General features: G+C 36.9%; 1 protein-coding gene across 6 annotated transcripts in view; it reads right to left on the bottom strand.

Annotated features, from left to right (window-relative positions):
* cdk5rap2 (CDK5 regulatory subunit associated protein 2) overlaps positions 1 to 13,183 on the bottom strand; it is a 93,949-nt gene that overhangs the window by 55,921 nt on the left and 24,845 nt on the right. For all 6 annotated transcript variants that reach the window (XM_056446897.1, XM_056446895.1, XM_056446896.1 and 3 more), the window contains exons 10-20: positions 10,340 to 10,474; positions 9,680 to 9,799; positions 9,429 to 9,521; positions 6,945 to 7,163; positions 5,443 to 5,613; positions 4,725 to 4,835; positions 3,944 to 4,081; positions 3,676 to 3,855; positions 2,167 to 2,361; positions 1,330 to 1,521; positions 5 to 137 (exon numbers count right to left, since the gene is read on the bottom strand). In XM_056446897.1, the coding sequence (XP_056302872.1) occupies positions 5 to 137; positions 1,330 to 1,521; positions 2,167 to 2,361; positions 3,676 to 3,855; positions 3,944 to 4,081; positions 4,725 to 4,835; positions 5,443 to 5,613; positions 6,945 to 7,163; positions 9,429 to 9,521; positions 9,680 to 9,799; positions 10,340 to 10,474 (1,687 nt within the window). The remainder of the gene's footprint in view (positions 1 to 4; positions 138 to 1,329; positions 1,522 to 2,166; positions 2,362 to 3,675; positions 3,856 to 3,943; positions 4,082 to 4,724; positions 4,836 to 5,442; positions 5,614 to 6,944; positions 7,164 to 9,428; positions 9,522 to 9,679; positions 9,800 to 10,339; positions 10,475 to 13,183) is intronic.

Here is a 13,183-nt window from a genome sequence, read left to right as displayed (position 1 = left end):
TCACCTTCTCTCTCCTTGAGTTTCTCCTGAAGGAGCTCGATGGTCTGCCTGAGCTCCAGCACCTGAGGGGGTGGAGCTTCCCCGGTCTTCATTTCGAACAGGATACGATCTTTCTCCTGTCCCCGTTCTAGCAGCTTCTACAAAACCGATGGAAGAATCGCTTGTTATTTACATGCATTTCTTCTCATGTGAGCACACTACAGCAAAGTACGCTTTCATTCACAGATGCAGTGTGTGGAGATTAGATGCATTTACACTAGATGGTTCACGTGAGCCAAATACGATTTTTGTTCTCCCATGTGGCACAGACCAGATATGACCCACAAAACGTGTAAGAATTATAGATTCCAATTTACTCGGATCAGATTCAGGCCTCGATCATATTTACAAATGTATCCAAATTACATTGTGTACGTGCCCTCATGTCTGCAGTGTAAGCAGGTAGATCATTTCGGAACCGAGATCTGCGTATGAGTCATTTACTCATTTTCCTTCAGCTTAATCCCTCATTCATAAGGGATCCGCACAGTGGAATGAACCGCCAACTATTCTAGCAGATGTTTTATATGACGGGTGTCCTTTCAGCCACAACCTAGTACTGGGAAACTCTCTCACATTCACACACACACATTCATACACTATGACCAATTTAGTTCATTCAATTCACCTATAGCGCAAGTGTTTGGACTGTGGGGGAAACTGGAGCACACGGCGGAAACCCACAACAACACAGGGAGAACATACAAACTCTACACAGAAACGCCAACTGGCCCAGCCGGGATTCGAACCAGCAACCTTCTTGCTGAGAGGTAACAGTGCTGACCACCGTGCCACCCCTCTGCACATGTCCTAAACCTTAAATCTCATATACAAGGGGGGAAAAAAAACTTTTATATTGTCATGTAGCCCAAGTTATTGCAGTTAAGCATGTATATAAACTAATTTAAAACTATTGCATGCAATCTCATGCATAAATCATGCCATGGACATTACATTAAGATGCCTATTGGCTGAAAAAAAAATATGGCCAAATGAGAACTTTTCTGTCTTTCATCAACCATAGCAAAACAACTTGTCAAAAAGATAAAAGAATTAAACCCTGCGAACATATTTAATGCAGGAATGGAGAAAAAAGCGATCTTATTATCACCACTGTTAGTTAGCGTTTGCTCTTTTTTTTTCCGGGTCTTTGTATGCGCAGAGTAAATGGAGACATCATATACAAGCCACTTTTAAAATATGATGCAAGCAGGTAATCTGAAAAAAGTTGACCATCAAGATCTGCAGTGTAAATGCAGTCTTAAGTGTGAAGCCAGTTAAAAGTCTCACATTGATGAGGGCGTCTTTCTCTGACAGCATTGCCCGGAGTTCAGCAGTCTCTAGATGACCATCGTGCGTGGCTGCTGCATTCAGTCTCTGTGCGTTTCTGAGCTGCTGCTGCGTGTCTGATAACTGCTTACGAAGATCCTGCAATTCAGCTGAACGGTCACTGAGAGTGTGTGTGTGACGCTCCACACTTTCCTACAAACACAAAAACACACATTTTAGAGCGACACGAAAACTGTGCACATAAAGCATCAGTGAATGACTGCGTATGTATATCAGGTTTAATATGTAATTGTGGACAACTGAAAGGGGATCAAAAACTCATCAAACTTAACTTAAATCTATTGAACAACTCTCATTCTTGCTTTAGGACAATTTTGAAAATCTTTTATTATCCATTTGTGGCTAACTAAGACTTTAAAACAACCAAAACTGAAATAAAATGAAAATTAAATAAAAATAAATACAAAAATAAATAAACTCAATTACGTTTTTAAAAAAATAATAACTATTATAAAATATTTTGATAGTTTTTTTTTTTTTTAAAGACAAAATTATGCATATTAAATAAAAATGTAAAAAAAAATTAAATAAACAATTGAAAAACTATTGAATATAAATACAGTAGTTAACATTAAAAGTGCATAAAAAATTTCTAAATTGTCCTAAGACACGAATGGGAGTTGTTCAATAGTTTAGAACAACTTTGATAAAAGGTTTTAATCCATTTCAAATGTTGACCACTTTATATTAACTTCAAACCAAAAAATATGACAATAAAAACCATAGTAATATCTCAGATAACACTAATATCTCAAATAAAAGTAATACAATCAACACCTTCAAAAGCTGATCTTTGCTGCTGATGGTGGCCAGCAGGTTTTCTACAGCGGTCTGGTTTTCAGTCACTAGCCTCTCTCGGTCCTTCACTGCCTCTGAAAGCATTGTTTCTGTGACCTTTAACCTCTGACTCATCTGCTCTGCGAGGTCACGACCCTGAGACTCTGACTGGTTCAGAACCCTATTGGCCATTTCCTGGAAAAGAGGTTTGGAAAAATTAGAGATGCATGATATATCGGAAACCATATTGATATCGGGCAACCGATAAATTATATTTTTAATGCTATTAGTCCTATAAAAAAAATTATGCTGATGTCTTCAAAATGATAAATTGTATGTTATTTCCACTGGTTAAACCCGTTTTATTTTTACTTTTTTTCTGGTATTTTGATTTGGTTAATATCCATGCAGAACTTTTTGTGTCTGGCAGATTTTATTTAAATTAAAAGAAAGTTGGTCATAGAAAATAATAATTGGTAAATAAAGTTGAGATTTTTTTTCTGAAGTTAAGGTATGAACAAAAATCTGTTGTCAAGTCATGTCGAAGCAGTAACTAAATCAGCATACTATCATCTCAAAAACGTTGCAAAAATTAGATGCTTTGTTCCCAGTGAGGACTTAGAGAAACTTGTTCATGCTTTTATCAGCAGCAGGGTGGATTACTGTAATGGCCTCCTCACTGGCCTTCCCAAAAAACAGTCAGACAATTACAGCTCATCCAGAACGCTGCGGCCAGAATTCTGAACAGAACCAGAAAATCAGAGCACATCACACCTGTCCTCAGGTCTTTACACTGGCTCCCAGTTTCATTCAGAATAGATTTTAAAGTATTATTACTTGTCTATAAATCACTAAATGGCCTAGGACCTCAATACATTACAGATATGCTGACTGAATACAAACCTAACAGATCAGTCAGATCTTTAAGATAAAGTAAATAAAAAATTCCAGGAGTTCAGTCAAAGCAGGAGTAATCCACCTTCAGCTACTAACAGCGCCCCCCACTGCTGGAATCAGCTTCCAGAAATAATCAGATGTGCTCCAACATTAGGCACATTCAAATCAAGACTGAAACACATCTGTTTGGCTATGAGTTTACTGAATGAGCACTGTGCTACGTCCCACATATCACGTAAATATGTCTTTCTTTTCTTTTTAATTCCTTTAAAACTTGTTTTAACACATTTTAATTTGTTTTTAATCATTTTTATTCTTTGTTGTCTTTATTTTCTTGTTTCCTTTATTAAAGCACTTTGAATTACCATTGTGTGTGAAATGTGCTATAGAAGTAAACTTGCCTTGCCTACAGTATTGATTTGACTTTTGTTTTTGCAACTATGAAGCAAAATGAGAAGAATGTATATTTATCAGCTAATATATCGGCCTCCATACCTATAGAGTTATCGGCAAAAATATTCTATATTGGTGCATCTCTCGGAAAAATCCCTTTAAAACAAACCACATTCTGACTTGGAGCTGCACCAGAAACTACATTGTGTGTGTGTATACCTCCATATCACTCGTTTTGTTGTCCAGCGCTTGCTGTAAGTGTTGTATAATGGCATCTTTCTCTCTCAGAGCTCTCTGGAGGTTTTCTTCCGTCTCGTCTTTACTCCTCTGCAGATTCTTCAGTGAGTTCAACAGCTGCTGCAGCTCCAGATCTCTCTCCTTTATGACAGCATCAAAACTCTACACAAACACAGATCGAGAGCAATCATGAGCATCTAAATCAAAGAATTCGTACTTTGGTTATTTCAAATATCTCTTCATCATTTACATTAATGGTCTCCTCGTTGTGTGAGAGCAGGTTGCTAAGACGTTCCAGATCTCTTTCCTTCTCTCTCAAACTCAGCTGCAGCAAATGGATCTCATTTTCTTTTTCCTCCACAGCAGCAAACTTCTCATCCAAGGCTTTCTGCTCAAAGACGAATAAAGCAAAATCAAACAAGGAAATCATGTTCAGTCTTTAAGGTAATATTTATGATCTCATAACGCAAAGAGAAAGATGCAAATCTTTAAAATACAATCTCAACTTGGAAATATTACCCAAATTAGGTAGGTTTTAGGTTTTAGTACTGTAACGTTAAAGGGATAGTTCATAGATTCTTTCTTCTGTTGAACACTAAAGATGTTTAGAAGAAAGCTAGAAACCTGTAACCATTGACTTCTATTGTATTTGTTTTTCCTACTATGGAAGTCAATGGTCATAGGTCTTCAATTATCCTCAAAATATCTTCTTTTGTGTTCAACAAAATAAAGAAACTCAAAAAGGGTCGCAACTACCATGTGATGATAAACAGTGTGGAAAATGTTTGGGTGAACTATCCCTTTAAGACACAGGTGTCAAAGCCAGTTCCCGGAGGGCCGCAGCTCTGCACAGTTTAGTTCCAACCCTAATTAAACACACCTGATCAAACTAATTGAGTCCTTCAGGCTTGTTTGATACCTACAGATAGGTGTGTTGAAGCAGGGTTGGAACTAAACTCTGCAGGGCTCCGGCCCTCCAGGAATTGACTTTGAGACCTCTGCTTTAAGACAATAAAAGAAGAACTACAAACCTCAAGTGCTTTTTCCTTCTCCTTCAGACGTGTTCTCAGCTTAGCCAACATGGGATCCCCTTCCTCCTGGCTTTTGTTCTTCTCTAAATCTCTCACCATGTTCATATAGTCCTGAGAAAACAATTCAATTAGTCTTTATTTCTATACTGCTTTTTACAATGTAGATTGTGTCATTGCAAAGCAAGTGTGCGTGTCTGTACTTTTAGAATGACATGGGTATGACCTGGTTGTACTATATAAAAGGCATAGTTTACACAAAAATGAAAATTCTGTCAACCTTTACTTGTTTCAAACCTTTATTGAGAATTATTTATTATTATATTTAGAAGAAAGCTAGAAACCTGTAACCATTCACTTCTATAGTATTAGTTTTTCCTACTATGGATGTCAATGGTTAAGAGGTTTTCAGCATTCTTCAAAATATCTTTTTGTGTTCAACAGAAGAAAGAAACTCATGAAGGTTTGGGAACACTTGAGGGAGACTAAATAATAGCGAGTGAATTCTCATTTTTGGGTGACAAGCCTTGTGTCCTCGTAATTCAAAACATAATTAGTGGTCTTTAAAATTTGGACATTAAAATGTCCACGTTTCCTGTGAGGGTTGGGTTTAGGGGTAGGTGTAAGGCCATATAATAAGCTTCTTTTACAGTATAAAATGTATTACGCAAATGGAGAGTCTTTGTAAACCATATACACAAGTATGTGTGCGTGTGTGTACCTGAAGCTGCTGATCTTTATGATTCAGGCTGGCTGTGAGTCGTTCCATGGCGTTCTGCATCTTCTGTTCAGATACGCGGATCTGTTCCTGCTGCTCCAGCCGCTGTTGATCTAGAGCGTTCTCTCGGTCAGCCAGAGTGCCGTTGAGCTTCTTCAACTGGTTCTGAAGATCCTGCAGTCAACAAAATTAAGCATTTTTTTGAAAACAGCCTCATTTTACAACTCTCATAGGCGTTAAACAGCAGTGCTTTATAATTTTTGGCTTATTTTTGGCTCATTTTGGCACTTTTAGCTTAGCTTAGCATAGGTCATTGAATTGGATTAGACCATTAGCATCTCACTCAAAAATGATGCAAGGTCATTTTAAATTTAAAGATTCACCCTTCTCTTGAGTCAAGCTTTAAAAAGGAACGTTACTGAAACTCTTTGGTCATTTTCGACCGTGAGAATTTACCTGAAAATCTGCTAACTTCCTTGTATTCCAGTTTAAATAGATATATTTCAGGATCTGCAATGAAGTAAATATAGCCTGAATAATTTCTCACAAATGTCTACATGGTTGTAAGGCACACTCTCTGTGCAAGCAGGGGGTCATGCTGGTTATATTGACGTAAGCTAGCTAATTTTCAGGCGCTGCCTAAAATCATTGCCCCTGCTGCAGCCATGGTACAACAGCAAAGTTCCTTGATTATTACACCAGAATGAGAGGATAGTTCCTATCCATATCAGCCAAGAAAATAGTAACTTTTCATAGCTACAGAAGAGTCAAGCTTTAAATAGCAAAAGTATCAAAACTCGGGTCATTTTTGAGCGAGATGCTAATGGTCTAATCTGATTTAATGATCTATGCTAAGCTAAGCTACAACTGCTCCCGAAAGACCCAGAGATAGGCTGAATGGATTCAAACATGAACTGTATAACTTTAGGGAGCTGTAAAATGAGCCCATTCAAAATTGGACAGTTTCTTTAGGCAAACTGAGATTTTTTTCAACAGCTTGTGTCAAATGTAATCTTATGTACAGGACTGAGAAATCCTACAGCAAAGTAAATCTCTCAGAAATTGCCTAATGTCTACAAACATGATAACATTTCTCATTTCTGCCTGTGGGGGTGACACAGTGGCGCAGTAGGTAGTGCTGTCGCCTCACAGCAAGAAGGTCGCTGGTTCGAGCCTCGGCTGGGTCAGTTGGTGCTTCTGTGTGGAGTTTGCATGTTCTCCCTGTGTTTGCGTGGATTTCCCCCGGGTGCTCCGGTTTCCCCCACAGTCCAAAGACATGCAGTACTGGTGAATTGGGTAGGCTAAATTGTCCATAGGGTATGTGTGTGAATGAATGTGTATGGATGTTTCCCAGAGATGGGTTGCAGCTGGAAGGGCATCCGCTGCGTAAAACGTGCTGGATAACTTGGCGGTTCATTCCGCTGTGGCGACCCCAGATTAATAAAGGGACTAAGCCGAAAAGAAAATGAATGAATGAATTTCTGCCTGTGTGTTCATGAGCTCACGTTAATAGTTTTGTCCCCCTTCTTCTTCTGTTGCTGCAGTTGCTCCAGCTCTTGTTCCAGCTGTAGTTTGGCCTGCTGAAGGAGGGAAAGCTCTGAATCCCTGCTACCGAGCACACGCTGCAGTCTCTGGGCTTCCAGAAGAGAGGAGTGAGCCTCCGCCTGGAGCCGTGATAATTCAGCCTGCTGCTCCAGAAGTAGAGACTGCTGGTCTTCGGCTCCCTAGAACATACAGACGGAAGAAACACACACATATTATAAAAAACATTCATTCAATACCAATACATGCGCTGATGAATAGCTAAGATGACTTTTCAGCAATCTGATCACAAACAAACAGTACAAATACAAGTGTAACTAAACCGCATTTGGACCTCCAATTAACTGTGCACTTTCAACAACTTCAAGAGGAATTCAAACGTTTTCACACTACAAAAAATGCTTTTCTTCCTAAGAATTTTTAAATCAAGAAGCATTATATAGACAAGCAAAAATACAGTCTTGCTTTAAAAGAAAATGCTAAAATTAGAAAATTCAGAAAACAAGCAAATGAATCTGCCATTGGGGTCAGCAAATTAATCTAGTTTTTCCTTTTGACATAAAGCACTGCTCACACTGAGATTTCAGCCATGATTTCGCTATCTGAGACAAATTTGGGAAATCCTAAAAGATTCCTGAAATCCTAAGCTAAAATCTGTGATCTTTGATCGTTGGTTTGACATGTTCACAGACTGCCACTTAAAGCCCGTTGCAATCAGATTTTTCCTCAGATTTCAGACACTTTCCTGCAGTATGACAACAGCTGTGATGAGCATCAATCTAAGAACCATATATATCAGGGGTGTCCAAACTCGGTCCTGGAGGGCCGGTGTCCTGCAGATTTTAGCTCCAACTTGCCTCAACACACCTGCACGGATGTTTCTAGAAAGCCTAGTAAGTGCTTGATTAGCTAGCCCAGGTGTGTCTGATTGGGGTTTGAACTAAACTTTGCAGGACACCGGCCCTCCAGGACCGAGCTTGGACATGCCTGATATATATATATATATATATATATATATATATATATATATATATATATATATATATATATATATATATATATATATATATACATATATATATATATATATATATATATATATATATATATATATATATATACATATATATATATATATATATACACATACATATATACATACATCAGGGTTCATACACATTTTTACTAAAGTTCCATAACTTTTCCGGAACTGTCAAGTACATTTTCATGACGTAATGTTTTATGTAATGTCTACATATGCATGGTTGATAATAAGAAAAACAATGACAATCAAATTCATTACAGCATATAATGGAATGTGCAACAATCTATTTTGTTTAAATTAGTTTTTATATCTATTTGAATTTTTTTTTTCTTTTTTTAAAATATTTCCTAAATGATGTTTAACAGAGCAAGGACATATTCACAGTATTTTCCTGGAGAAAGTCTTATTTGTTTTATTTGGGCTAGAATAAAAGCAGTTTAAAATTTCTTTTAACCCAATTTTAAGGTCAAAATGATTATCCCCTTTAAGCTAGATTTTTTTTCTGATAGTCTACAGAATAAACCATATTATTTGCTAAATTACCCTAATCTGCCTAATTAACCTAGTTAAGCCTTTAAATGTCACTTTAAGCTGTACAGAAGGGTACTGTGATCATGGCAAATATAAAAGAAATCAGTTATTAAACATTAGCTTTTAAAACTATTATGTTTAGAAATGTGTTGAAAAAAAATCTTCACTCCATTGAACAGATATTGGGGGAAAAAAATTTAACTGGGCGGCTAATAATTCAGGGGGGCAAATAATTCTTCAACTGTGTGTATATATATGTGTATGTTTGTATGTATGTATGTATGTATGTATGTATTTATGTATATATAAATGTGTATATATACATATATACATACATGCATATATATATATATATATATATATATATATATATATATATATATATATATATATATATATATATATATATATATATATATATATATATATATATATATATATATATATACATATATACATACATATATATATACATATATATATATATATATATATATATAGAGATTTTTTTTTTTTTTTGCTGTACAAAAACAGATAGCTTTTGTAACAGACTATCCAGCAGTAAAAAAAAAAAATCACCTATTTTTCTATTGACAAAGCTTGTGACTGTTATAAGATATGTTGAGAGTACTTCAAGGATTAAGATTAAAATTGTGGTTGCCATTCACATCTTTTTCGTTTGCTTTGGTCTCAGCAAAACCTGAACACAAATGGTTATAAGACATGTATCTAAACGATGTTAATTATAAATGGAGACAACAATAATCTAGGCTGATCACTTGTGAATGGATCATCGCAGATGTTCCTGGTCGAAACAAAACCTATGTAAATGCACCAGTTGTCCAAATGAATCACTAAAAATCCCACATACGTGATATTTCTGTAATTTGGCTTTATGAAGGGCCTCTCGAGCCTTGGCCAGAGCCTGATCCTTTTCCTCGAGATCACCAGATAAATCCTCAATCTGAAGAGATAAACAGAAATGTTAAAATCAGATAAAATTATATTTCATGGTAGTTTTTGGTGTTAATACTTTTTTCTGAATTAAACAAAGTGAAAAAAAGTTATAAATGTCACATAATTTGAGATTTTAAAATAATATGAAATGAGATTCTGTATCACCTCCTTCTCTTTCTCTTTCAGAATCAGAGTGAGACCCTGGATGGCTTTGTCTCGTTTCAGAGAGTTCTTCTTCTCTGTAGAGAGCTCGATCTCTCGCTTCTGGAGCTCATCAGAAAGAGCCTGAAACAAAGACAAGAACGCAGTGAGAATTTAATACACATTCTTAATTTAATAACAATTTTCAGTTTAGAGCTTATGCATTCACAGAACCAGAATCAGTAATGTTAATAAGTGAACATGGAGCACTAAAACCTTAAGTTGTCTTATGTTGCACTAGTACATTTTAGGCAATAGCCAAAAAGACATTGTATGGTTCAAAACTTTTTTTAATTCATGCCAAAAATCAGTAGAATATTAGGTAAAAATGATGTTCAATGAAAATATTTGGTAAACTTCATACCGTAAACATATAAATTCTTTGAGCACATTTAGACAAATCTAAAGGTGATTTTCTCAGTACGTTGATTTTTTTCGAACCCTCAGAATCTAGATATTCAAATCATTGTATCTTTGCTAAATATTATCCTATTCCAACAAACCATCATTAGAAAGTGTATTTATTTAGCATTTATGTAATGGATAAATCTAAATCTAAAAAAACATTTATGACTGGTTTTGTGATCCAGGATCACATATGGCTTTTTTCAAGGCAGTATTTACCTTCTTCTCCTTCTCCGTTTCATCTAGCGCATCTTTGAGCGTCTGAACGTTGTTCTTTGCTGTGTTCAGTTCTTCAGTAAGCTGTCTGGTTTTCTGCTCCAATCTGCTAAGTTCATTCTGCCTGTCAACAATTATCTGCAACACAAACAAACAAATACATTTTTGCTTTAAAAACAACAATAAAGCTGTTAAGAAGTGCTTTTTTTATGTACTATGCATAACTTGTGTAAGGTAGGCATGAGACGATAACTGTTTTGAAGGTATACCGCGGGTTGGAAAAGTCAAGGTTTAAAACCGCCAAAATTTTCTGTAATACCGTTGCTAAGGTATGTGTAAGATTTTTTATTTGCAATTTTTTTTTTGTTTAAGGACAACCGTCTCTCCAGCAGAAAATATATCCAAAGATGCCATTTTAAATTGTAAAGAAATCTGTGTTTGTAAAACTAATATTATTAGTTTACTATTACTATTCATTCCACTGATTCATTTATTTGAACTGTACATACCCACTGCACATGGACATTTGTAATTATGTTCATCTATCTGCACACTCCTGATTATTAATAGCATCCTGTACATATATCCATTTATTGTAAATCGCTGTTCATAGCTAATACAACCTGTATATAATGTTCATAGTACATCCATCTGTAAATATTACCATAGGTTTTTCTATAACTGCACTTTATAACTTATACCTGTATACTGCACTTGCTGCTATTGCACTGCTGGTTAGACCTAAACTGCATTTTGTTGCCTTGTACTTGTTTATGTGTAATGACGATAAAGTTGAATCTAATCTAATAAAGACAGCAGCAGTCAATAATTCATTTATATTATTTAGCCTGACATGTTTACTGTCATCCATTTTTATTTAACGCTACGTCAGCAACAAATGCCTTTTTGAGGCGAAAAAAATAATTAAAAATATATACAATAAAAACCACAAACAAATAAACACAAGGTAATTTTGATCAGATTTTTAACGTTAATATAAAATATTAATAAAATAAAATAAATAAATAATCTAAAACGTTTCCTGTTAAAACTTAGATACTTAGTAAAACCCAATAAAATATGTTTTCATTAAAATCTCACAGTAATAGTGTGTACCTCCTTTTTAAGTGGTCTGTAATCATCATTAAATTCATCTTCCATCTCTCTCAAATTTCTCTCCACCCTCGATTTCCAAGACGCACCCCCCCTGTGGGTGCTTGCATGCGAATACAGTGGATGTTTCAGCACTGGAATCTTGCTACCTCTGCATCGTGGGACGAACCGCACTCCTTGCACAATCTTCAAGAGCTGAACTATGTCAAACACCAGTGAGTTCTTTTCAACAGCTGCAGGGGTGGAGCCTCTGAATGGGCGTGTCTGCCTGATGAGGGCGTGGTCAGTATTCTCCAAGGCCACAGATTGGAGAGAAATCGAACGTGATAGTGAACTCTTCTTATTCACAACATCCAGATAGTCTCGGCTGAGAGAGCGAGGTCGTGGCGCTGGCACATCAGCGGTTTTCAAACGTGAATTTAATTTTGATCGGTGTGAACGATCTGTTCCTACTTTACAAAGCGGCTCAAGACTCACACATCTCCTCAAGCTGCCTGCGAACTTCTTTTCACAGCCTAAATTTGCAGAAACGACCCTTCGGTTTCTTCGTGTGGTTTCCTGGATGTCTGAAATCCGTGATTGCTTTGGTTGAGGACACTGGATGCTCTGCAGCTGCTTTGGAGTATATAAACAAGCTCCAGTCTGGACGTCGCATTTCAGAGGTTTGTTTCCCGTTGGGTTGTGTTGTCTGTATTTGTTTGTGATTTGCGTTTTCAGCCCGTCTCTCTCCTTCTCCAGCTGCTGGAGCTGAGCAGCATGCGTTTCCTGCAGCTGTCCGATAGTGACATCACACTGCACGATACGCTCAAGTAAAAAAACGCATTTCCCACAGAGGAACTCGCTGCGGCCGTCTCGCTGCAACTCCAATCCCAACACATGAGAGAGGACGACTGCCAACCTCAAGCGGCCGCATGCACTGAACAACCAACGACACTGACCGCCCTGCACACACACGCCACATACTCGGCAAGGGTCACGCATGATCTAAAGCGCCGATAAACACACAAGCTTTCTGATTTTCACACATGCTAACTCTCTATCTATCTGCTCCGGAGTCTTTTCGTTCCTTCCTGCTCTGACTGTGCTCTGCCCACACGCAGATTTAAAACCTCTAATCCACAAACACACACACAGGAAATCCTTTGGGTGATGTGCACCATACACACACACGGACACACACAGATTAATCCACTCAGCTCAGTGGGCGTCCAATGAGGAGAGCTGTATTTGGGCCACTGATGCTCATGCTGTGCGCTGAAGATGCTACAGGTCACAGCAGAACATGCTAGCATGTAGAATAGAGATGAACTAGTAAATGACTATTTCTGGTGATCTAGAAAATCCTTAAACATTATGTATTAAGCGTTAACGTGTGTCCATACTGTCTTGAAAAGAGCTGTCAATTCACCAATCAGACTAAATGTGCTCACCTAGAAATTCTATCTTAAAGGGCACCTATTTTACCCCTTTTTCAAGACTTCAGATAAGTCTTTTGTGTCTCCAGAATGTGTCTGTAAAGTTTCAGCTTAAAACACCCATCAGATTATTTATTATACCTTTTAGGATATTAAAATGTGCTGCTCTGAACACAATGTAGCTGTTTTTGTTGCTTGCGCCTGGTGGAAATATAAATTTATAGAATCTATATATAACTGAAAAGTTGTTTTTAGGGTGTGACAGAACTTAAAATGTCTTGGTTTCCTGAGCCCTGACTGTCTCCAAAGTAATGCAAAT

This window comes from Danio aesculapii, chromosome 21 (genome assembly GCF_903798145.1).
Source record: "Danio aesculapii chromosome 21, fDanAes4.1, whole genome shotgun sequence".
Classification (NCBI taxonomy): Eukaryota; Metazoa; Chordata; class Actinopteri; order Cypriniformes; family Danionidae; genus Danio; species Danio aesculapii.
This window is presented reverse-complemented; position numbering and strand designations above follow the sequence as displayed.